The sequence below is a fragment of the Eublepharis macularius genome, chromosome 9 (genome assembly GCF_028583425.1).
Source record: "Eublepharis macularius isolate TG4126 chromosome 9, MPM_Emac_v1.0, whole genome shotgun sequence".
Taxonomy (NCBI): Eukaryota; Metazoa; Chordata; class Lepidosauria; order Squamata; family Eublepharidae; genus Eublepharis; species Eublepharis macularius.
Genome location: NC_072798.1, coordinates 66,605,999 through 66,631,800, shown reverse-complemented (window position 1 = coordinate 66,631,800; position 25,802 = coordinate 66,605,999). Strand labels below are relative to the sequence as shown.

General features: G+C 43.1%; 1 protein-coding gene across 2 annotated transcripts in view; it reads left to right on the top strand.

The window, feature by feature from the left end:
• Window positions 1–25,802, top strand: part of USP15 (ubiquitin specific peptidase 15) — a 75,409-nt gene that overhangs the window by 47,259 nt on the left and 2,348 nt on the right. For both annotated transcript variants that reach the window (XM_054988376.1, XM_054988375.1), the window contains 12 exons: window positions 659–817; window positions 3,256–3,480; window positions 8,956–9,039; window positions 9,132–9,226; window positions 10,039–10,230; window positions 10,744–10,859; window positions 13,755–14,027; window positions 15,626–15,696; window positions 15,943–16,058; window positions 17,279–17,428; window positions 21,708–21,811; window positions 22,126–22,214. In XM_054988376.1, coding sequence (XP_054844351.1) covers window positions 659–817; window positions 3,256–3,480; window positions 8,956–9,039; window positions 9,132–9,226; window positions 10,039–10,230; window positions 10,744–10,859; window positions 13,755–14,027; window positions 15,626–15,696; window positions 15,943–16,058; window positions 17,279–17,428; window positions 21,708–21,811; window positions 22,126–22,214 — 1,674 coding nt within the window. The remainder of the gene's footprint in view (window positions 1–658; window positions 818–3,255; window positions 3,481–8,955; window positions 9,040–9,131; window positions 9,227–10,038; window positions 10,231–10,743; window positions 10,860–13,754; window positions 14,028–15,625; window positions 15,697–15,942; window positions 16,059–17,278; window positions 17,429–21,707; window positions 21,812–22,125; window positions 22,215–25,802) is intronic.

The window sequence follows — 25,802 nt, the reverse complement described above, 5'->3', positions numbered from 1 at the left end:
GGCATTGTAGTTCCTGACGTTTCGCCAGCAGCTGTGGCTGGCATCTTCAGAGGTGTAGCACCAAAAGACAGAGATCTCTCAGTGTCACCGCGTGGAAAAGATGTTGGCAGGTCATTTATATCTACTCAGGAGGGGTGGGGTTGAGCTGAGTCATCCTGTAAGAGTTTCCCAGGGTGTGGAATGCTAATGGCGGGAGGCTTCACTGTATCCTGAGGAGGTTCTTTTGTATATGGATCGGTGCTTGATGTGCTAATCTTCTCTGCAGAGCTATTGTCGGGTATAGAGTGTTTTGTTAGCCTGGTGTTTTTCAGAACTGGAAACCATGCTCTATTCATTCTTAAGGTTTCTTCTTTCCTGTTGAAGTTTTGCTTATGCTTGTGAATTTTAATGGCTTCCCTGTGCAGTCTGACAAAGTAGTTGGAAGTGTTGTCCAGTATTTTGGTGTCCTGGAATAAGATACTGCGCCCTGTTTGGTATGGCACCAAATTAAGATAATTTATTTAATCCTTCCAGTTATCTTTTATCTTTTATATTTGTTTTCTTTCAGTTTTCATTTTCAATAAAAGTTACTTTACTGAGGCTATGTCGATACATACTATGTGATGTTTGCATCAAGTCATATGTCATCAGCAATGTACTCTTTTGTTGACTTTTCTAGACACAGGTTGGACGATTTGCACCACAGTTTTCTGGGTATCAGCAACAAGATTGCCAAGAACTACTAGCCTTTCTTCTAGATGGCCTACATGAGGATTTGAATCGAATTAGGAAAAAGCCTTACATTCAATTAAAAGATGCCGATGGAAGGCCGGATAAGGTAATGTTTCATTTTAAAAGATCATTGTGTTTCTTTGTGAAATGGAGTCCTTTGACTTGTTATGAAAGTATTAAAGCCAGTCTGTCCACAAGAAAGCAAGAGCGTCAGCCTATTCCGGGCCATTCCAGAAAGTATAGAATCCTAGAAGACTGGATTTGCAGATATTTCCACGTACCACATTTCCCTCTATCCCCTCACCATGCAATTCCCTGCAGGCCATCAACAAATTATAAGGTTGATAGAAATTCATTCAAAAACATTGACAGAATTTTTCCAAAAGCAGAATGTACTGCACTTATTGTTCCCTTCATCAATCCAGACACTTTATTATTAATTATTTAAACTCTAAAAGGAGTACTAAAATTACCTAATGAACCTTTTCCAAATCTATCTGTATACAGTAGACTTCAAAAGGTTAGTTATCACCTTCATACAGTTTCTTGTGTACTTTGTTGTTGACAGGTCCCAGTACTGTGAGCTTAGGTATCTGAACAGGTCTCCTGGTATATTATTAAAACTGCATAAGCTCTAGATATCCACTTTGTGGATAATGTATGTTAGCATAGACAACAGAGCCATCCTAAGGAGGTCTACTCAGAATTCTACTCAAGTCTATTTAATGGGGCTTACTCCCAGGAAAGTGTTCTTAAGATCGTGCTGCAAAAGGAGCATCTTGCCATGATTGTTGAGAATGAAACTTATGGCTAATTGACAACATCATTGTTTTTGGATGCAAGATTATAACAATTTTGGAGGGCCAAATATTATAGCAATATAAACTGCTTGCTTTTTAATTCCTGTTCTAGAAATCATAATGTTCTGCCCTCTACAGGTTCTTGGAAAGCTTTTCAATTGGCTTTGTTGTACATTCTTACATTTCTATCCAGGCAATACTGATGTCTGGCATTTTTCATATTATTGCCATTATAGATGGAGGTCATGCAATCAAGTGGCTTTTTCATGGTTTTGTTCTACACATGATGACCCTGCCCTTGAATGTCCTGTGTGGAGAAACTTGAGGTTGAAGTGGCCACTCTGTCAGGGATAGCTACATCAACATAATAATGACTTCCCTTCATAGGCAAAGAAGTTCTTGCAAACTTCTCATTTCTTTATTTGTTATTTATAGTTCACCTTTCTCACTGAGGCTAAAGACAGATTACACAGTGTATGTCAATATGGTCAATGGCTGGGACATTCAGTGAACAATACAATAGGTTGTGGATAGCAGAAATTTGAAAAACAAGCATTAATCTGAGTAGGGAGCAGAAGGGGAGAAGCGGTCCTGCAGACATGAAGGACCAAAGCCATGAAGGGCTTTGTATGTGATAACTAAAACCTTGAATTGAGCCTGGTAACTGATAGAGTAACTGCAGAATGGGAGTAACATGCATGCTTCACATAGCTCCTGATAATAAGGCTGCAGTGTTCTGCACTAGCTGGAGTCTCCATGTTCAGTCTTGATGTTACTGTGGTATGGATCCAGGTGGCCAGATCGGCTGTGTCAGGGTAGGGGATCATCTTCCAGGCTAGACTGAGTGGAAAGATGGCCTTTTTTGCAGATGCGTTAATTTACTACTTTAGCAGCAGTGGTGAATCCAGTATAACTTCCAGGCTATTCTGAGTCTGCAAGGGTCAACTGGATCCCTGTATATAGCCATGATTCACAACTCACAAGTATTCATCATGCAGTATTAATAAGTGCTCCTAATATGTATGAATTCGTCAAAAGTAGCCATGTCTTTTTCCCTTTTGGCAGCATTTCCATTTCCGTTTAACCATGCCTCATTTTTTAGAGTGCTTTGGCTTATTTTTGCAATAGTACGAGTAGCTTCGACATATGAAACATTGGAACAGCATGCAAAGTTCTATTGTATTGTATTCTATTTGTTGTGACATTTTTCCATAGCAATCTTTTCTTGGAAATTTCATATAATATTATATGAATGTTTCCTGTGACAGGCCTTTCTTTAAAACACTAGATCTTCAGAGGAAGAGTTAGGTGTGAGGGTGGCAAAGGCTTGCCTGCATTTTAATTGCAGAACCCACTTTCTGGTAAGAGCTGGAATCTGACCAAGCTTGCCTTTCGTGGTTCTTTCTAAAGTCCCATATTTTAAAACAACCTGGCCCCATGAAACCATTTACAGGTTTAGAGAGCAATCTTAAGCACCTGTATTCAGAATCTTGCTTGGATATGTTTAATGGAGCTTAGTCCCAGGAAAGTGCCCTTAGAAAAGAGGCAAGCGCCTCCAGTTGGTGCTTCAAGAATGGAAGCACCATTGGGTTTTTTTTCTTTATTTGTGTTTTCCTCGCATGATATGTTTTCCAGTTGGCCTGGAATTCTGCAGAATCATGCATGTGGTCTGCTAATCAATGCATTTAAGAACTGATAATATTTTATAAAAAATAATGCTTCTATTACTAATGTGTTCTTTTAGGTGGTTGCTGAAGAAGCTTGGGAGAACCATTTGAAGCGAAATGATTCCATCATTGTAGACATATTTCATGGACTTTTTAAATCAACCTTAGTTTGTCCCGAATGTGCTAAGATCTCTGTAACGTTTGATCCTTTTTGTTACTTGACACTTCCACTGCCCATGAAAAAAGAACGCACTTTGGAAGTTTATTTAGTTAGAATGGATCCACTTGCCAAACCTATGCAGGTGAGAAGTATATGCATCATTTTTTCATAGCGTTTAGATAGTTTTATTCTTTCATGCTTTACAATATAGTCAGTAGTAATAAGGGATGATATTTGTCATTGCTGCATTCTAAAGATGCATCATATCTTCTGTGCTGCATTTGTTAATTTCCTAGTATATTGCTAACTTGTCAATATGAAAGCAGACACTGCCCGTCCCTTCAAGTGCTAGTGCAATCTGTGAAATAATAAAGTATACTTATAGTGCCATCATAAGCAGAATTACACCTTTCTACATCCACTTAAGTTGCTTGGCATAGGTGTAATTCTGCTTAGGATGGCATTACTGGTCCCTTAAACTATGACGTTACTGAGACTGACAGTGCAATCCTAACCCCCCAGGCAGCGCCGTCTCTTGTGCACCAGTGTAAATGGGGCAGCACTCGACGGCACCCTATGGACTTTTGCAGGATAGTCTCGCCGGTGCCCGAGCATGGCATGGCGAGATGCAGCGGCCCTTGGGAGGTCCCGCCCACTGTTCCCCTGACAACCCCGCTCACACCAGCTAATGGCCACACCCCTCCCCTCGCATCCAGGCGAGGGGAAAGCAGCAGTGCAGCCAATGGGGAGGCTGCGATCCCCGCCGCCACTGCTGCCAATAGGCCCCCGTCAGAGGGCAGAGGTGACAGTGAAGGTCCAGATCGAACACACACACCCATTTCCGATGTGAGCCAGGCCGGTGGTTGCAGCTTGGTGCGCCCACAAATACCCGCCGCTGCTGCTACCACCACAAGAAATAGGTTCCCCCTCCCTGAAAAGTAGGGCCAGTCAGTAGAGAGCTGATCTCTGTGGCCTGAAGAGCAGTTGTAAGTCTGGGAGATCTCCAGCTACCACCTGGAGACTGGTAACCAAAGAAGTCCCCAGGTTCCAGAGAAGCAGGTGTGGGGGGAGGCGGGAGGCGGGGCCGGCAAAAAGTGACAGGAACGCCCATTGGGAACCACGTGGGAGGCTGGGAGGCCGTTTGGAAATGAGGGGAATGAAAAGCGTGCTTGGACTTGCTGCCGCGCAACTTGAACACATCACTGTGTCTCTACAAAGCGAGAGCGGGGGCCGGACCTTGACAGCCATGTCCCAGTACTGGGGAGATGCCCCTCCAGAGTGAACTGACAGACCCTCCCCATGCCAAGCCCATCCCTGCTTCCGCAAACACAACTCCCACCCCCTGGCAGCAGCTTTTCACCTGCACCGACCAACCTCTTCCTGGATTATCAGATGCCAGCCGCTCAGCCTATCAGAGAATGAAAGTCCTCAGTGTCTCCCCGCAGACATACATGGGCCACAGTTCAATTCCCTCCCCTCTGCCTGACGTTACACTGGGGGGAGAAAAGGGGCAGGGAGGCTGAATGGGGTCTGCTTGATACATTTGTGGGGATGTGTGAGTGGAAATGTGTGAAAGGGTGTTAAGGGAGGGGCAATGATGACAATGTCAGTCAGGCACGCAAACACAGGAGTTTGTTTTTCAACTCGTTTTATTGAACTGGAAAAAGTGCCATCGTTTCTAGGTTGGAAAGGGAGCCATGGCATTTCACGCAGCCCTCCTTCTTGCTTCCAGGGGCAAGGCTGAGATGCGGACTGCTGTGAGATATTGGTTCCTGGGCTGGATCCGACTGTCACTTGTGGAGGATTGTGGGGGGGGGGAGAAGCAGACATGCTCAGGACGTGCCTGCAAGAGAAAGACACGCATGTGGGCTTTGCCACGGTCCATGGCCAAGGCAAAGCCCACACTCCAGCATCTGAGAAGATGCACATAGTAGAGAGCAGCAGCAGTAGCAGTGACCGGCTGATGCGAGACCCTCTGGCGAGGAAGCACTGTGCCTTGGGGTGATTTTACCTTTAAGGGAGAAAGTTAACAGGTAGTTATAAACACCTGGTCAAGAGTAGTTTTCTGGGCAACTGCCTCTGGGTCAGGCAGGGGCTGCCGCCACCGTCCTCTCCCCCGCTACGGCTAGTGGTCAGGCAGGTTCAGGTGATGGGGAGGCCAGCACAAATCAGCGAGCCGGCTTAGCCACCGCCCCATCTCCTTCTTACCAGTAAGTGCTACCTCGCCCCTTACTGAGATGGAACTTCAGAGTCAGATAACCTGCAAGGAAACATGAGTGGCTATTGTTAATTAGCCAGACATTCTGGACTTTGCCCTTCTTCCCTTCAGCGAGTGCAAAGTTCTCCCGCTTTTCTCGCAAAGTTCCCAAAGTGCACTCAGTGCCTGCTACTGTGGGCACCCTCTCTCCCGACTTGTGTTCAAAGTGCCCGCGGCACACAGCAAATGGGCAGAGCTTTCAGCCATGTGCTCATTTACCTGAGAGCGCGGGCAGCGCTGGCCGGATGTTTTATAGGGTGCATCTGCAGGTGATTGGGTGCGGGGAGGAGGGCTCGTCCACGCCGGGCGTGCACGCGGATTAGCCCCCATGATAGTTCCCATTCTATGCTCCTTTGGGCCACGTGGGCAGGGTGGGGCGCTTGGAGAGGAGGCCGAGTTTTCGCCGTTCAATGGGTGCCTATGGGCTACGCCTTGTTTTTTCGTGGCGTAGCTCTTTTGCGCCACTGTGGGCGTTCCTGCTTTTGGAAGGGCTTAGGGAGCGAACTAACTCCGGCCCCGCCCTCTGCCCCTCCTCCACCAATGCGGGGCCCTACACCGCTTCTCCACCTCCACCCGGCCGCCTCTTGCTCACACTGGCGCTGGCCTGGCAGCAGTAGTGCGCCTCGTGCCACCACCGACAGAAGGCCATTTACACCCACGTAGGAGCCAGTTCCGCCATCGCAAGCCTCAGTTCGGTTCCTATTAACTTTCCGCACCCCCCTTAGGATTGCACTGCCCATGTCTGAGGTTTAATGAAAGTTAAATATGGTTTAAAAACCATAGTTTCCTTTCCATTTTCCGTACCATACAATTTTAAATGAATAAAATACTCTAGCATATTTCACTGTCCCTTGTAATTCTTAGATATCTGTATTCTTCTACTTCCTCAGTCAGCAGAGTGAAGACATTCTGGCTAGGCCTAGGCCTAGACAAAATTTACCTGATATTTTTGTCTTTGCTTTTTGGCATTTCAGTTGTCCTAACCTTATTTTTCAACCAAATATGCTGTAAACTCTCTCAAGCACTAAACATGGTGGAGAGGCAGTATATGTTAAATAAATAAATATATTTAGTAGCATTTCGTTACACTGAATTTATACGTAATGTGCCAGCAATATAGGTGTTCACTAATACCAAGATTTTCCAACTGAGAAAATAAATCGATGCTATGCTTCTGTCATGGATAATATCAAAGGGTCAGCAGGAGTGCTGAGTCAGAACATGGAGTTACTTTAAGCTGCTTTGCATCCCTCTTTGATCCTCAGATTTTATCAAAAACACTTATGCCCAGCACAACAAAATTCCAATAGCCAATTGACTAGGAGAGACCATGTTGTTAGATTTACTGCCTGGGAGAATCAAAGAAACACAATGTGCTCCTTCTGCAAAGTCCACCTGCTGCAAAGTAAAATAACATTAACATTCAAATGACTGTGCTGCATAGATCTTATGTTCTAATAAGTGGCATTGTTTGTATTTCCTTGCATGTGCTCTCACACACACTCTTGCAGGGTTCTCCTATTTGCCTCTTTCCAATTTTTTGAAATAGGAATAAACCACATTAAATCTCTAGTGTAGAAGGTGTGGGGTGGGGGTGGGGAGAGACAATAACTTGCCCAACAGATGGACAGGATGGCTTGCAGTGTCAGTGACCTATTTGAGACTGCTGAATTGCAGCTGATAATGATGTTCAAGACAATGCATCCACCTGGACTGAACTGAGACACTGGCTTCCTGTCTCATTACCAATGCTTATTTCTTCATACCCACTACCCGTCTGTATACCCCACCCTATTCAGTCATGCCTGCCATTGTCATTCACTGGCTATTATCATTCGGCTTCTGCAATCACACCACTCTCCAAGATGTAAGGACAGATGGGCTCACATTCTAGCTGTATCTGAAGAAGTGAGTTGTGGCTCACGCAAGCTCATATCCTACCACAAATTTTGTTAGTCTTATAGGTACAACTGGACTCTTGCTCTTTTTAACTAGACAGACTAGCACGGCTATCTATCTTGATCTGTTTGAGTCATTTTACGTATAAAAACAATACCATAAGAACAACATAAATTATTACCAATATATTATTATTAATAAAAAGCCTTTAAAAACAAGCCATGGGCAAAAATACAGTATAAAACAACCAGTGAGTTCCCTATAATATATCCATTAAAAAGACCACAGGCTAGAAGCAGACCATAAAACAGCTAAAAAGATAAAAGCCCTTAAATCCAGTGTGATTGTGCCAGGCAAGTCTTAAGGAGAGGGCATTCCAGAGATGAGGTGCCACCACTGAAAATGCCATTTCTGGTTGCCCTTTGCTTCACTTCTGCCAGCAGTGGCACAGAGAGCAGCCCATCTTAACAGATGGGCTGGATGCTATGGGAGGAGGAGATGGATAAAGCTACCTGACCATGATCACTATCTGTGATAGTCTAATTTAGGACAGATGTAAATATCCTGGTTGACTGCAAGCATCAAATAAGGCCTATCCTCTAAATGCAGGATGGGCAAGCCAAATCAGTACAATAACAGGGCTTAAAATAATTGTCTCAGTTTCTGAGATTATACTGATCAAAATCAAGGGATGCGGATGGGTGGGTAAAGGAGACAAAAAGAGAAGGAAAATGATGAGTAGTAAAATTAGTGGAAAAGGAAGAAAATAGGAGGAGGGGAGGGGAAGCACTAAAAGTTTGCACAAAGGAAAAAAAGAAGCAAGGAAAGACAAATCAGAGAGGGAGGAGGAAGAGGAAGAAAGTGATAGAATAGCAGGGGAAAGCGCTGGTTCCTAAGGTTTGTGCAGATTTTTATATCCCTGCCGCTGCTGCTCCATCTCTGTAGGAGGTTGTCTTCTTTCTCATCAGACCCTTGTTCCCTGCAACAAAATTTCCAAGTGATGGAAAAAAGAAATTTCTTTAACAGAAATGATACAGTCTGGGGTTTTTTTCTCATTGCAGGGAGCAATGGAATTATTTTGACACTGTTCTTTTCCAGGGTAGAAAACTAAGTTAAATTCAGCCAGTTGCCTTTCACAATTTGAATATCAGAAAGATATTCTGGTGTGGCTAGCTCTCAATCTATTTCATCTCTGGCTGAGAGATCTTCATGAGCATTCCAAAGAGATCCCCAAAAAGAGAGAATTAAACACTTAGTCTGTACCAATTTTTTTCTCCTGTCTGTGTACGTAAATTACAGGTCCACTGATAGTGATGAACATTCTCAACTCCTTTAGAAGGCACTTTATATCTTCATTGCAATATAAATGCTACTGAAATGAGCAAAAGTAGAAGTTGCGTTAATTTTGATTCACCTTCTCTGTTTTTTTAAAGAATGACACTGTTGTATTTTATTTTTCAGTACAAAGTAGTTGTTCCAAAAATTGGAAATATACAAGATCTCTGCACAGCTTTGTCTGCTTTGTCTGGTGTTCCTGCAGATAGGGTAAGATGTTCCAGAAGTAATTTTATATAATGCTGAATGTTACTGGTGTGTCTTAAACAAATTGAAGTGATTTAAATTTTGTTTTCTTTTAGATGATAGTTACTGATATATACAATCATAGGTTCCATAGGATATTTGCAATGGATGAAAATCTGAGCAGTATTATGGAGCGAGATGACATTTACGTGTAAGTACAGGAAATTTAGATGTATCATGATTGTAGTTTCAAATAATTTTATCTTGCCTTTCCACATTATGCTTTCAAGGTAGTTTACAGATCCAACAAATTAGTAATAGAAATACACAAACAAACTTGGGCAGCATTCTGTCCACTGTTATCAAAGTGTTCCTACCGCTGTGGCTAAGGTCAAATAAAAACATTCTTCATAAATTATGCTAAGTCTGCACCTAATGAAAGGATTCCAGACTGTTTCATGTGTTCCTTTTGAAAATTCCATTGATGATAGTCAGGGCCAGCGCACCCATTGAGGCCAGGTAGGCAGTGGCTTCAAGGTGCGGGGTGCCGGAGAGGGAGGCGGGGGGGGCGCGCGCCACGGACCTGCAGCCTCCTAGCCCTCCTGCCCTGAGCCACCGCCACCGCCAGAACACTCTCCTGGCCGGGCTTAGCAGCAGCAGGCAGGCTTCTGCAGCGGCGCAGGGAAACCAAGCGGGAGAGCTCGGAGGCCACCTGCACGCCGTCCCAGCTGCCCGCCACAGCAATCAGGCTGGCAGCGCGCGCACCCGTGATGACATCACATGTGACGTCATCACGCAGGCCTGTGCGTGTGTGCGCGCGCAGGCACTTGGCCGGCCGCAAGCACCAAAAACCCTGGCGCTGCTGCTGCTGATAGTTGGAAGCAGAGAAGGAAGACTCTGAGCTATAGCTGGATTCAGGCCTAATGAATTCTGTCTGGACTCCTTTGGATTCTATTTAAAGATTCTGCAGTAGGAAATATAGAAAGATGTGGTGTTTTAAATAACACCTTTTTTCTCATTTAGATTTGAAATTGGGATCAATAGAACAGAAGATACAGAGCAAGTTGTAATTCCAGTTTGTCTAAGGGAAAAATTTCGGCACAGTGGTTACAGTCACCATAGTGGTTCCACACATTTTGGTCAACCATTCCTTATAGCAGTGCCTAGAAATAACACTGAAGATAAACTGTATAATCTTCTGCTAGTGAGAATGTGGTAAGTATCATTCAAAGTGTTTGCCCTGCATCTTTTGCACATAACTTGTTTCAACTTGCTATAGTGCCAACTTTTCTTTAATAAAAGTCTGTATCTCAGCACCGTTGTTCTTACCTTTTGAAATCTTCTGAAGTGGCAATTTTAAACATATTCACATTACAATAACGTGTGCAATAACTACAGTACTGAAAATGCATTTCTAAATATATAGAAAATGTGTGCTGGAAAGGTCTAGATAGGTGAAGCAGGAGACAGTCTTGAAAGATGCCCCCCCCCATGCCCACCTAACCCCGTTTTTATTTCTCATATCCAGTTTTGTCAAGCATTTAGTGGTGGTTTGTTGATTTTCCACAACTGGAAAATAATCCTGTAGAACTATTAGCGCTCATGTTATTTTAGATCTGCTTCATTGAGCCATAGCACACACTTTTTTATAAATCAGAAAATTATGCATCAGTAATGGTATCACAACTGATTTTTATTTTGTCTCTCAACTACTTGGTGTTTTTTTAGCCGATATGTGAAAACCTCTACTGAAACAGAAGACACGGAAGCATCCTTGCAGTGCTGCAAGGACAATAGTATAAATGGTAACGGCCCAAATGGAATTCATGAAGAAGGATCCCCAAGTAAGTTTTGAATTGTTTACTGTTGTTTTGGTTTAGTTTTGAGAGAGAGAGAGACTCTAAAATATGCCTTTCAGTATTTCTTTACTTCCTTATGGCAGCTTCCTTATGGCAGCTATAGTAAAAAAAAGAACCCTTACCAGGTTATGAAACGTTGTATACACAGTAACAAAGTATACAGAGTAATAAAGTGATGAACCTACATATTTGAACTTCCTCTTAAGTTCAAAGAAGTAATCATCTGTGGTGTATTTAAAACTCTTTTCATCGGCTTGTGTTGTCCTCGGTGTCCATTACTATAATGAATCCAACTGTCAGATACTTCAGATGTTAGAATATCTTATTTGCACATTTGGGTTTTCTGCCCACTTCTGTAATTGTGGACTTGACATTTGGAATAGGGAGCTTGCATGCCATTACCAAGGGCCAGAGGTACCATGTGCCCTAAACTGAAGGTGGGACTGCAGGAATTCCAAGCAGGAGAACTTGGAAGACCAACCTTTTTTTTCTGAGTAGCTGTTTCACTGGAATATGTGCATCCAAGCTGTAATTTACAAAGTGTAAGATCTTTTTCCAGAGCGCTGTCTAACTGTACACAAAGGCAATGCCTCTCTGCTGCTTTTACTAGACTTATCAGTCACTTTGACGCAGTGGACCATGCTGTCCTGTTGAGACATTTGGATATAGTAGGGATTTAAGGGATGTGCTTTGGATTGGTTCCAGGCATTCCTTATGTGCAGGATTCAGAAGGTTACTGTAGGAGACAAGTTCTCTACAACGTTTGACATGCTTTCTGGGTTTCCGCAAGTTTCAGTGTTGTCTCCCATACTTTTCAATCTCTATGTGAAGCCCTTGAGAGAAATCATTTGTGGTTTTGGAATAGGGTGCCATCAATATGCTGATGACATCTAGCTCTCTATGTTTCTTTATCCAAATCACCAGGTGACTCTACAGAGTCTCTGAATCACTGACTGATTGCTATAGTTGAATGTCCAAGGGTAAAAAAGCTGGATTAATCCTGTCAAGATAAAGGTTATGCTGATACCGAAGGCCGAGGCCTGAAGGACATTGGGCTCCCCACTTTTTGTGAGGTCCAATTGTCTCTTGCTGACTTGGTTAAGAACCCAAGATGATTCTGGACAAACAAACTGATTCAGCTGTGGAAAGGCACTTAGCCTGCTTTCTTGATTCAACAGACCTGGCCACGTGGATCCATGCTATGGTTATCTCAAGGCTAGACTACTGTAATACACTCCTTATGGGTCTGACCTTAAAGACAACTCAAACTACAGTTGATACAGAATTTTGCAGTCCAGCTAGTATGGGATGCTAAGAGGAATCTGCATATCACTTCCGCTCTGCATATCACTCCATTGTTACCAATCAGTTACCAGGCTCACTTGAAGGTTCTGTCACCTGCAAAGCCTAACTGTCAAAAGGGTATTGGACCCATGTACATACAGAACTACCTCTCCTGCTATGTTCCGCTGGGACAGCTTCGCTCTTTGGAGCAAAGCCTTCTGAGGGTGCCACCTGAAAACAGGTAAAAAGAACAACTGCTCATTCAGACACATTCTGTGTGGTGGCTCCCACATTACGGAACAGTCTGCCTGAAGCTATTAGGAAGGCCCTCACTCTTCTGTTGTTTCACAAGATATGCAAAACAGAATTGTTCAAGAGGGCGTTCTTGTACAGGGAGTAGAGCTGTGTTGTAATGGATCACTTTAAAGGTGGCCTCTGTTAGGGATAATATTTTTTCTTCTTCAGTCTCAACTAGACATGGGCACGAACTGCATTGTGAACGCAAAAAACCCACAAACCGCCCGATCGTCCGTTCACGATCCGGCAGTTCGTGAGGGTCCAAGGCCAATGAACCATCGTTTGTAAGAGGCCCACTTCATTGCGTTCTTCCGCAGTTCATGAAGCCAGACAGTCAGGCACCATCAATCAATTCCCTTGGAAATGGAGCCAGGGGAATGCCTGACCTCTGTCTGCACTCCTTCGCCCTGGAAACCCGAATCGAAGCCCAGCTTACCTTGATCGGCACGTCTTCCTTCCTTCCAACCATGGAGCTGCCAACTTGGGGGAAGACACCCAGGGGAGGGAGGGGGGAGGGGGGTGTTCTGTACCTATGGGCACTTCAATCTCATCCCTGCAAACCCTGATAGGCAGCTCTCACGGCCAACCACAGACCTCCTGTGTTGCTCTATAGGACCTCAGCTTATAAAAAGCACTGGGCTCCCAGACTGGGTTTCACTTTCAGCAAGCAGTGGAGTGTGACAGAGCTGTTGCTACTTGCTAGCCTTCGGGTAGAGAGACAGAGAGAGTATAATGGAGCTTGGATTTTGGGGATAGAGATCTATCTCCTCTGGTGGCTCTAATTGTATCAAGTGGGAGTTTCCTGGGGGCCTCGGATTGGAGAGGGTATAACTCCAATATCCCTATTGCAATCTTGACCAAACTTGGGTGCTGGCTGGAGGAGAGCCTGCTAAACACTCCCTGTGAATATGGGCTCTCTAAGTCCAATGGGGGCCGTTCTGAACCCCATGAACCACAAACCCCAAACAGTTTCATCAATGGGAAATGTTCGTCATAGTTCGTTAGTTCGGGTTCGGCGGTGGCACCAAACCACGAACCGTGGGTTCGTTAATTTTTTTTGGTTCATGCCCATGTCTAGTCTCAACTCCTCTGCATTATGTTGTTTGCTGTTAGATTCAAATATTCAAACATTACCATATTTTGTAATCGGCTTACTGATTGACTGAATACTTACATCATACTTGTAATCCACCTTGTTTCCCAGTGAGAAAGGCAGACCATAAATGAAAATTAAAAAATAATAAATTGCTATGTGTGAATAAGAAGTGCTGTTTCATTGGCATATGTCATTCATTCCAGGTGAAATGGAAACCGATGAACAAGATGATGAATCAAGCCAGGATCAGGAACTTCCTTCTGAAAATGAAAACAGCCAGTCAGAAGACTCTGTTGGAGGAGATAATGACTCTGAGAATGGATTATGTACAGAAGACTCCTGCAAGGACCATCTTATAGGGCACAAAAAAAGATTGTTCACATTCCAATTTAACAGCTTAGGCAATACTGATATCAATTATGTCAAAGATGACACCAGGCATATTAGATTTGATGATAGGCAACTTAGGTTAGATGGTAAGTTTTTACAGTAGAATAAATCTTATTCTGCCTCAATTGTGGTGTTTGGTAGGAACGTGCACTAAAAATGGTATTACTCATATTCACGTATCTGGTATTGCATATATATTTGGTATTCCTAATATTTGGGTCCAAACATAATGGTATGGTATTAGGATTCTGGTTTTATTCAGAATTCTAAATATATTAGACTCCACTTTTTTCTATAAGAAAATCTTTCCAGGGGAGGGGCTGGAGGAGCCATTTTTCAAGCAAACTACTCCAAAATTTGAGGGAATTTATTCCTACCTGTCTACCAAAGCGCCCCCCCCCCCCCGTTTTAATGAAGTCCTTGAACAAGCTGCCCCCTGCCATTCTCCATTGTTTCCTACAGGAGAAAAAATCCAAGGCTTTCTCCAGGACATAGGAAGCCTTAGCCAAACACAACAACAACCAATGTCAAAAAGCCTTCCAATGCAAACAGAGCAGAACAGAACCAATGTCAAACCAGAGAATCCCAGAAGAAACAAACTGAAGCAAGAGGCACTGTTACAAGACCAACAGAACCAGTGTCACTCAAAGATTCCAGGCAGAACCCAGGGGCAATACAAGTCCAACTGAACCAGAATCAAACCAGAGAACCTCAGCATGCCATCTAACAAGCCGTTAATGCCAAAGCATCAGGCAGACCTGTCAATGGCATATGGCAAGCAATCAATGCTGACACTGATACACAGTAATACTACCTGGGAAGCTTGCAAAGAGGGGAAAACAAGCTGCTGGAACCTTTAAAATGAGATTCCTGGATATTCCCAAATATATCCAGATTTGGGAATGTAAATACTGATTTATCCAAATATATCTGAATAAGCCAGATATAACATTGCATAGGTATTTTTCAGGTATATGTTTGACTTGGGAATAGTGAACTGCACACCCCTAGTATTTGTTATTACTTTCTATTGTCATCTCTGCTACCTATGTTGTAAGCTGCCTTGAGTTCCTTAAAGGTAGAAAGGCAGCTATTAAATGTTAAATGCTTTAAATAAATAAAATAAATAAATAATCCCATTTCCAAAACCTTAATTTAACTTTTTAGCTTACATATGTATTCTTTGTATTCTTCTTACATTGATGAAAGTTCTATTCACAATGCAGGGAGGAGAAAGCAGTAGTATAATGTAGTGGTTAGAGATCTGGGAGACCAGGTTCAAACCTGCAATCTGCCATGAAGCTTGCTGGGTAACCTTGGAATAGTGTCTCTCACTTTCAACCTCCCTGACCTCACAGAATTTTTATGCTATAAGTGTGTGAGTGTGTGTGTGGGAGTGATGTATGCTATTCTGAGCTCCTTGAAGGAGGGTAGGGATAAAAGTGTCTTAAATAAACCAGAATGCAACACTTGGCAAATGGTTATCAAGCTTTACTCCTATTTAGACAGTTCTCCACAACTCATGATCCAGCTGCCTTTAATGTTGAATTACACAAAAAAAACCACAATTTTCTTAGTAGAATTTATAACAGCAATTTAATATATTTTGAGTAGTATTTGATAAGAAAACATTAAATAAATTTTTTTTGATATTTCTAAAAGAGGCTTGTACTTTCCTTTGTAGAAAGATCTTTCTTGGCTTTAGACTGGGATCCTGAATTTAAAAAGAGATACTTTGATGAAAATGCTGCTGAGGTATGTGGGTTTTAGTACATCTGTAGCAGTGTTCCAAATAATCAGCATGTAAAAATGTTAGCTGCCACAATGTATATCTCTGCAGATAGTAAAGATTTTATATTACTCATTTTAAGTAACAGAGGGTCTCTTGCCCTTTTTTGGTTAGCTTTCCAAATGTCGGTGCATGTCAGTTATCTTTTGTGAGGGGATATCACTAAAATGAATTGTTTCATTTGTTCTCTTAACTCAAATACTTCTCTTTAGGAATTTGAAAAGCATGAAAGTGTGGAATATAGACCTCCCAAAAAACCCTTTGTGAAATTAAAAGATTGCATTGAATTGTTCACAACAAAAGAAAAGCTCGGTGCTGAAGATCCATGGTAAGACCCAAAATGCAGCCATTGTGCTGGCATGGTTTCTCAAACTAGCAAGGAAAGTATTTGTGAAAATTCTGCAGAGATCATGGCTGGAAACATGGCACACTCACCTTTATATTCCTAAGTAGTAATTAATGTACCTCTAAGCAACAGCTGTACCTGTTATTAGACTGATTGTTGCACTGTACCCCATATAAACACTAGATTTCTTTCCTTATTTGCATATGCATGATATTTCTGCATATTCTAGAACAATCTGACTAGAAACATCATGAACACTAAAAAGGCCTTTTGTTGAACTGGATGGTTACCTAATGATCTAGAAACTTCCTGTTACTGGAAGTTGTCATACAAGAAAGATAACTATTATCCCTACTGCAGCATTGTCTCCAAGGGCATCCATTTAACATGTTGCACAGGCATGATAAGCAGCCGTTAATTACCATGAAAGAAGAAAGGTGTGAACGTGGAGGCTAAACTTAGTCTAGTTACTGTTTCAAAATTGGGTTCTTGACTTCTCCCTGTGGTACAAGGAATAAAGGTCATGATCTCAAGGCTGGTTCCAAATCTTTCTTTTGTTAACATCCCAAGGGAGGTGGGTAACAGATAAATAGGACATGTGTGCATCATGTATCTGTAAAAGCTTCCATAATAAATGTGAGTTACCACTCAGTCATCTACACTTGGTGAGTTACCACCACCAAGTGTAGATGACTGGGGAAGGCAATGGCAAACCACCCCGTAAAAACATCTGTCAAGAAAACATCCTGATGCAACATCCCCCCATGGGTCAGTAATGACTTGGTTCTTGCACAGGGGACTACCTTAACCTTTACCTACAACCACTTTTACAGTCCATACGAGCAATTGTACCTTCTTTCACAGATAAGTTTGAGAGCTAGGCTTGATAGCTGGAGGAAACATGTAGACCAGAGAAAATATGGTCTTCATTAGCATAATTGCTTATTTAACTTTCCATTCACATATTGTGTGTAGCAGAGCATTCAATTTCATCGAGCTTCAAATTAAATTGAGGTAGTATACCGCCCCAGTTTGGGCAGTTAATTAGTAATACACACTGAAATAAACTAGGAAGATTTGTTTGTGTAGTATCACAAAAATGCCTTCTATTTGATGTCCTTTGTGCAGTTATGCAAAAACATTAACAACATACACTGCAACTTATCAAAACAAGACTCTGACATGAGTATGTTTCCTTCTAGGTATTGCCCAAACTGTAAAGAACATCAGCAAGCTACCAAAAAGCTGGATTTATGGTCGCTGCCACCAGTATTGGTAGTGCATCTAAAACGTTTTTCTTACAGCAGATACATGAGAGATAAATTGGATACTTTGGTTGACTTCCCTACAATGTAAGAGAACATTTCAATTTTCTGAATGTTAACCTTCATGTTTACATTGGGTTTAATCAGGGCTCATTTTGAGGGGGAACGCACTGGAACGCAGTTCCGGCAGTTCTCCAAAGAGGTCACATGTCAGGTGGCCCTGCCCACCTGATTGTCGGCCATTTGGAGCCCGTTTTGTCCAGGATTGGTCCTGAAACAGCCAGGATCGGGCCTCTGACGGGTGGTGGATCACTCTCCCGCTCAGCAGCAGCCTGATCCTGACCATTTTGGGCCCCTTTTCTGCCATTATCAGCCCCTTTTTGCTATTTTGGGCCCAGTTTCGGCCCTGAATGGCCAGGATTGGGTCCAAAACAGCCAGGATAGGTGATGTCAGGGGTGTGGCATATGCAAATCAGTTATACTAATGACACACTTCCGGTGATGGCAACGGGCATGGCATATGCTAATGAGTTATGCTAATGAGTTCCTGCAGCTCTTTTTCTACGGAATGACCCCTGGGTTTAATGCAAAATATAGTTCTAGGAGAGAGCAAAATTTGCTGTTTAATTTATATCTTGATCTAATAGGAATGCTGATACACATGTTCTGGAAGGGGAATCGTAGAGGATGGGGCATGAGAAAACCTGAATGAAATACTGTATTCAAGTATCTTGTTACAATTAAAAGTTGTATTACCTTGTTTATAGGGTACCTCACCTCAATTTTCTGCTGACGACATTTCACAGATATTGTTCGACTCGCTTTTTATCCTGATGCGCTTGCACAGGAGCACCAGGATAAAAACTTGAGTTGTCGTTAATACGGCCTCTGGAGGGCACTGCCACAACAGGAAGCCCAGGCAAGGTGGCCCGGTCCTCTGGAGGGCACCACCACGGCAGGAAGACAACATTCTCGTGCTCAATTTTCTAGGGCCTGTTTTTTTAAAAAAAAAAACAGGCTCTGTTGCTAGTGCGTTCATAACTGTTTCAACGTTATAATTTAACCCTATGTTTCCCTAATTGTGGAATATTTCCTGCTAGCAAAACTTGCCACAGTTTTGTCAGCATGCCTCATCTTCTCTGCTTACTCTGCGCCTATGCCTTGGTGATCTTGTCTTAATCCTTCATGTTGCAACCTTTTATAAATAATGAATTTCTAGGAATTCTGGGTGGCATATGTAAAGCACTCATTCTCTGGTCTAACAAAAAACTGTAAGATAAAGTTGGGAATGGGTGTTGGAGAGTGGATGATTAGTCCAAGGTTACCCAGTGAGTTTCATGGTAGAAGTTTCATCTGAGACTTGTGCTCAGTTGACAAGCAATTGCTGGTGGTCCCCAGCCTGAGGGACTTTCATCTAGCCTCGACCAAGGCCAGGGCTCTTTCTGCCCTGGCAACAACCTGGTGCCACTAGAGACCCGGGCCCTGCAGGATTTGTTACAGTTCCACAGGGCCTGTAAATTGGAGATGTTCCACCAGGCCTATGGGTGAGGCTTGGCATCTGTCCCCCTGACTGCCCGTGCTCCTCTGTGCTGCCCTGAGGGTGATTGTCACACCCTTGTACTGTCTGCACTTTACGGTTTTATGACAGCCTTTTATCCGAGTTTGACACCTATTTATTGACTGGTTTTATATGTGTTAATTGTATATTTTAACTTCTGTATTTAAATGTTGTTATGACCCGCCCTGAGCCTACTAGCAGGGAGGAATAAAATGTAATAAACTGAAACTGAATTAACGTCTACATTGTACTGGGTGACTGCACTACTCTCCTAGATGGTCCGCACAGTAACTCTGCACTAGAATCTCAAGAACCACACAAGTAGTTAGTTCATTGCATCCCAGAAGACTATGATTATGTAGAATGAAACCCCTACTCAATCTACTGAACTAGCAAAGTGGTTAGAGGAAGCACTGAGCACAGAAGACCAAAAAGGGAACATGGGCTATGTGTTCTATAGGGATGGTTCGCCTTCTAAGCATGTGTCTGAGTGGGAGGGGAGGGGACCTGGCACTCACCTTTTTCTTTCTGTTTGCGGCATGCAGGGGACTGAGAGTGTTCCCGTGCTCTGCAGCAAGCTGATTTGGGTCCCAAACAGGCATATTTGGGCCCCAAATTGGCCCACTGTGAAGCACAGGAGGTTCCCAGGCCCTGCACAATAACATCACTCCCAGGAGCATGCCCAGGAGGCCTGTTCCCCTGCCTTTCCCCTCTGCTGGCCAGGTGGGGGGTGGAGGCTGCGAACAGAGAATACCTGCTCGCAGGACTGGGCAGCCCTAGGACCGGGCAGCCCTAGTCTGAGTTGCACTATCCTTTTATTGCCCGTCTCCACTCCCAGGAAATGGAAACTTAAAGATGTATGAAGAAATGAAACTGAAATCAAAGTGCAGTTGCAAATGTCACAATGCTGCTAGAGAAGCAGCGAGATTTTGCCAAGCTAGTTCAGATCTAAAAGTAGCAAGAAATTTCATTGGGTAGATAGTCTCCCAAGGTTAATTAATAGACCATGTTTGGCTGGGATTTTGATTAGTTTTATTCCAAGCCCACATTCCTACTAAATGCCGTTGTTGAAATCTCAATATTCTAGCTTCTGAATACTGTCTAACCTGAGGTTGTTCAGAAGTATACTGTCAGATTAAATAACCCTGTATTTAATATTAAATATTTTATAATGGATTAAATTAACTCCTCATTATTTAGAATAGAGCGTGCCCCTGGGAGGCCCATGCCTCCCCTGCCAGCAAGGTAAGCAGGGGCAGGGGGTGGAAGCAGGGGATCTCTCGCCCCCAGCGGGGGACTGACACCCCTACATAAAAAAGCGAGCTTCTTATGAATTGCAGTGGAGGGGTTGGGTGCTTTCTTAAATTATGCTGTTAATTTAGCAATTATCTTCAATACTTATCCAGAGCATCTTCCTTTTTGTTTGTGTGTAGTTTCTGTGGCTAGATCTAGGGTATATGGAGGAATTGAGTTTATTTGGAGTAGGGGTGTGCAGGGCCGGGTCGCTTCGGGTTTCCCGCTTCGGGTTTACCTGAAGCGGGGGGGGGGAATTCAGGAATACCATAATTCCGAAGCGGCAAGCCACTTCAGAATTGTGGTATTTTACTCACTTCGGTATGCTCTGTAAATATTCGGAGCATACTGAAGCGAGTCCCCCACCCCCACCTCCCCTACCCCCTGGGGCAACCCCACCCCCCTGGGGCAACCCCCCCCCCTTACCTTGCGCTGGAGGGAGAGGGGGAGGGGATCAGCTGAGTGGTGGTTGCACTTGGCAGCGGTGGCGCTCAGCCGCAGCCGTGGCACTTGGCCTCGGTGGCGCCCGCCGCCACAGCATCACTCAGCCTCAGCGACGTCGTTCAGCCTTGGCAGTGGCTGCCCCATTGGCGTTGCTTGGCGTTGTTGCTGGTGGCCACCGCAGCGGCGTTGCTCAGCGGCAGCTGCCACGGCATGCAGCTGCCGCCACGCTCGGCGGCGGCCTGGAGCCAGCCGTCTCCTCTGCTGCCGCACCGCCTCCTGCTGCGCCGCCACCTCCGCAGCCCTGCGGGTGGCAGGGAGGGCCGGAGCCACCGCCAACTGCAGGGCCAAGGTAAGTGGGGGCGGGGGTGGATGGGAATGCTTCGGAAAGCTTTGATTCAGGATATCCGTATCGGGGCCAGCATGCTGTCCCCAACTCGGAAATCCCGAATCTTTATGGATCGGGTCCAAATGGGAGTTTTTTCCGAATCGGATATCTGAACCACACACCCCTAGTTTGAAGGGTTAATTTAATATAGATCATTTATCTGTATAACATGGTACATTACTTCATATTAATGTAGAATATGTGGTGTTTATATTAGTTTTTGAAAAATGATATAGTACTCAGAGCTAGTGAAAGTTCAGAATTAAAATCTGAGTTAATGAAATCTCTTTTATTTTCGATCATATGATCCTTCCCCCAGTATGTTAAGGATTCTTGTCTCAAACACATTTATGTCAAATGAAATCTCAATTATTTTAAATAAAGGGTGACAAAAATACCTTACTAAAATGAAGGAACCAATGGTAACTTTTACTTCATTCCTAGAACTAATGTGAACAATACCTATTTGCTTGAGGATTATCACCTCCTCCTTTAGGGGCAAGGATGATACAATATTTGAATGCTTGAAGGATACCAATTAAAAGACCTTTGAAGCTTCCCAAGTTTTCAGTATAATGTATTACTGCTTTGTTTTAGGCTTTAGGATCAGGTGTTAAACAGAAGAATAAAATGTAATGACTCACATATCTAGTTAATCAATAAATGTCACTTTTTCTTTAAAACAGTGATTTGGATATGTCAGAGTTCCTTATTAATCCAAATGCTGGGCCTTGCCGATATAATTTGATTGCTGTTTCCAACCACTATGGAGGCATGGGAGGAGGACATTGTAAGTAATTTATATGTGTGATGTCTTGTTATGATTGTACTAATTGTACTAATCTCACATTATGTAATCCGCCTTGAGTCTCAATGAGAAAGGCGGATTATAAATAAATAAGATCTGTTGCTGTTTCCAACCACTATGGAGGCATGGGAGGAGGACATTGTAAGTAATTTATGTGTGTGATGTCTTGTTATGATTGTACTAATTGTACTAATCTCACATTATGTAATCCGCCTTGAGTCTCAATGAGAAAGGCGGATTATAAATAAGATCTGTTACCAAACCTGTCAAGTAAAACTTTTTTCTCTATATCCTAGATACTGCTTTTGCAAAAAACAAAGATGATGGGAAGTGGTACTACTTTGATGATAGTAGTGTCTCCCCTGCATCTGAGGAACAAATAGTGGCAAGTATTTTTTTTTCTTAAAACAAGATAATGCTCTAGTCCAGGAGCAAACCTGAACACAGTTCAGCACGTGTCTTTTATTAAGAATACCATTTATGATACAGTGTGAAAAAATCAGTGTTCCAAAAACCTATGCAATATTTTAGCAGAGCTTAGTACTTTATTGTACAGCAAATATGGGAATGTAAAAGAGATTTCCCCCAAATGCAATATTCTTCAGTAGAATATAGTTCCAAAAGTGATGAATGACTTTAGTCCATAAATATCAGCCTGCACCTGAATTACTTGATTTAAAAAGGAAATAATATAAATGTCTATAAATCACATTTGAAAAGTTCAGAAAGTACCATAGGAGGCACACCTGTATAATATCAGTTTTCAAGAGTTTGTTTGGACTTTACCCTTGCAGCTGGTCAGCAATCTTGTGCTTCGTTCAGCACCCCTTGCTTAGCAGATAAGAGACAAATGGACTGTAGTGATCCCCATGATTTATCAATGGTTTTAGAGACTGCTGATCATGATCAGGAGGATTTAAGACTTTTGGCAACCTTAAAGCCAGTTTGGCGTAGTGGTTAAGAGTGGTAAGACCTTAATCTGGAGAGATGGGTTTCATTCCCCACTCCTCCACTTGAAGCCAGCTGGGTGACCTTGGATCAGTCACAGCTCTCTCAGAGCTACCTCAGCCCCCTCCCCCCCGCTGCACAGGGTGGTTATTGTAAGGATGATAACAAATTTTGTAAACCACTCTGAGTGTGGCATTCAGTTGTCCTGAAGGGTGGTATATAAATCAAATGTTGTTGGTGTTGTAATGTAGACCAACAAGATTTTCATGGCATAAGCTTTTGAAAGTCAAAGCTTCCTTCATCAAATACCACTAATCATGATGTAGCCATGTGTCTGCAAGATGAATTGTGAATTTGGGATCTGCTCTGTATCAGTTTTATTAATCCCAGAATCGATATAAAACTGTTGTTTCTAGATCCTCCTCCCATTTTTCACCTGGTCGGTAGGAAAACCTGCAATCTTAAGGGTGCAGAAAAGCAGTATGGAGTGTGCAGGCAACCCGCTGGACATGCAGTAGTTATTTCTCCACATTCACTTGATGCATGTGGTTCCTCTATCTCTCACCTTGGACAATGACAGGACTTGCAGTGATGAAGAAGAGTGGTGTGAGGACAGCACATAACCATCCAATGGCTAGCAGTTGGGGAAATGAGATGGTATGGGAATGGCAACTGCCAAAGTATTCTAGTGATTTCAGCATTGCATGTGGTTTCAGGTTTCGTGATTCCTATAGTGCTGACTCTGGTCAGGCCTAATTCAGATATAGGCGTGCAGTTAAGAAGCCCTAAATATCTAGTTAGCTTTCCTATTTCAAATCATTTAACTCTGGTAAGTGGTACACCATAGATAACATTTTAGGTTTGTTACTGGGGATTATACACAAGTAACACAATTATGTATTTATTTATTTATTTGATTTATATCCTTCCCTCCCCATGAATAGTCTCAGAGCAGCTCACATCATCCATAAAATACAGTAAATTAATCGTCAACTATAAAATCAACAGCAGTCTTAAAACAGTCATTAAAATTATGCACTAATTTGTGGCATTTTGGCAAACCTAAGAACCCTGTACGATGGCCTGTACATAATATTCCTGGGACAAATTCAAAGGGCTGGTTTCGATTTTTAAAACCCAGAATACTTTGGGGAGCACCTACTCCAGAACAATTATCAATCTGCTTCTGTTCTAAGCCTTTATTATTACAGCATGACTATTAATGTTCTTAATTAGGGGTGTCCACGGGGGGAAAATTCTGTTTTCCTGCTTTGGGTTTACTCAAAGCAGGAAAATGATTTGTAATACCCTGAAAGCCTAAACAGCAAGCTGCTTTGGCTTCAGGTATTTAAATCTGCTTCGGTATGCTCTGTAAAGATTCAGAGCATACTGAACTGAGGGTGAAAGCTATCTCTCAGACCCCCCCACCCCCACTTAGTCTCCCCACCCCACTAACCTGGCCATGGAGCCAGGAAGATCAGTTGGGCGGTGGAGAAGCACAGAGCCGGCACCTCCACGGCCCATGCCACCTCCTCCATTGCCGCAGGGGGCAGCTGGGCAGCGGGGAAGGCCAGAAGCGGAGCCTCCATGACCCGCACTGCCTCCGCTGCAGCGGCCAGCTGGGCAGTGAGGAAGGCTGCAGCTGCCGCTGCCCACACCACCACCTCCTCCATCTCCACCAGGAAGGCACAGGTAAGTAGGGTGGTGGGAGGGAGCTCTTTAAACTTCAACTGGCCCACGGGGGTGGGGATTCCACTGCGGGCCAGTTGAAACCTGGGAAAGGCCCCGAAGCGACCTGAATCACTTTGGGAATCTTTGATTCGGGGTTTCCGAATCGGGGCCAGCATGTTGGCTCCAATTTGGAACCCCCGAATCTTTATGGATTGGGTCTGATTCGGGAATTTTTCCTGAATCGGATACCCGAAGCGCACACCCCTATTCTTAATATCAGTTCAATCAACAGAAAATCATACCATCTGTTACAACAACTACAAATACCATTAAGGAGAGCAATTACATCGGTGCAAATAAGTATCCTACCCAGAGATATGAAAGTCACAGGCAAGGAGCCCCTTCTAAGATGAAGCTCCCAATCCAGCTTTTCATGTTTATAGGGTTTTATAACCTTCCCGCTTCCAAAGGGCGCACATTCTTGGCTAACTTACTTTCTTATAACTTCAAACATTAGACAAGTTTATCCATATTTGAAATATAAAATACATAAAAATAGTCCATCTAACAAAGGCTATGTAAAATTAGCGATTACATGTTTCTCATACATATGAATGTCTTTTGGTCTTCAAACAATACATCTGTTCTTGAAATCTCTTTCTGACTTCTTCCTGCCATTCTCAGACACTCTCTGTACCCGGGCCTTAGTTCATTTTATATATTGATATGAAGCTTTTCAAATCTACACATGGCCATGCAACTATGTTATTCTACTGCTTTATGCCCCTCTGCAAAGGGCATAAAACAAGTTCTTTCTAGGCCTCTAGACTCCCTTTCTGGCCTGTCTAGTTATGGGGCTGGGCTAGTCCTGTTTTTGTGTGCAAAGACATCTTCTGTGACTTTCTTGGTGAAATCCAGCGTCTGTTCTCCTATAATTCTAGCTATATCCATGACAATTACAAGCTGAACTTGTCTTGGGTTAATTTTTTGTTCCATGAGATAAGTCATTCATTGAAAAGTCATCTAACATTCCATGTAAGATGCCAAACATTTTGTCCTCATTCAAGGTGTTTTCCTTACTGTTGTTTACTGAATTGTGGCCAGATGAGAGTCTTAACAAGCTGCTTTCTCCAGTCGAGTGTATGGTGCTAACATATCAGGATATAATTATACTTGGAAAGAAAAGCTTTATCCAAGAGAAATTTGGCTGAGCAAACCAAGTGAAATCTGCACATTTTCTCTCTATCTCTAAATTTGTTTCTCCTCTGCTGCATCTCTCCACAGATCTGTCTCTTCTGTCTCAACTCATAGGCGATTTTCATCACTTTTTTTCCAGGCCAATCCACACTGTGCT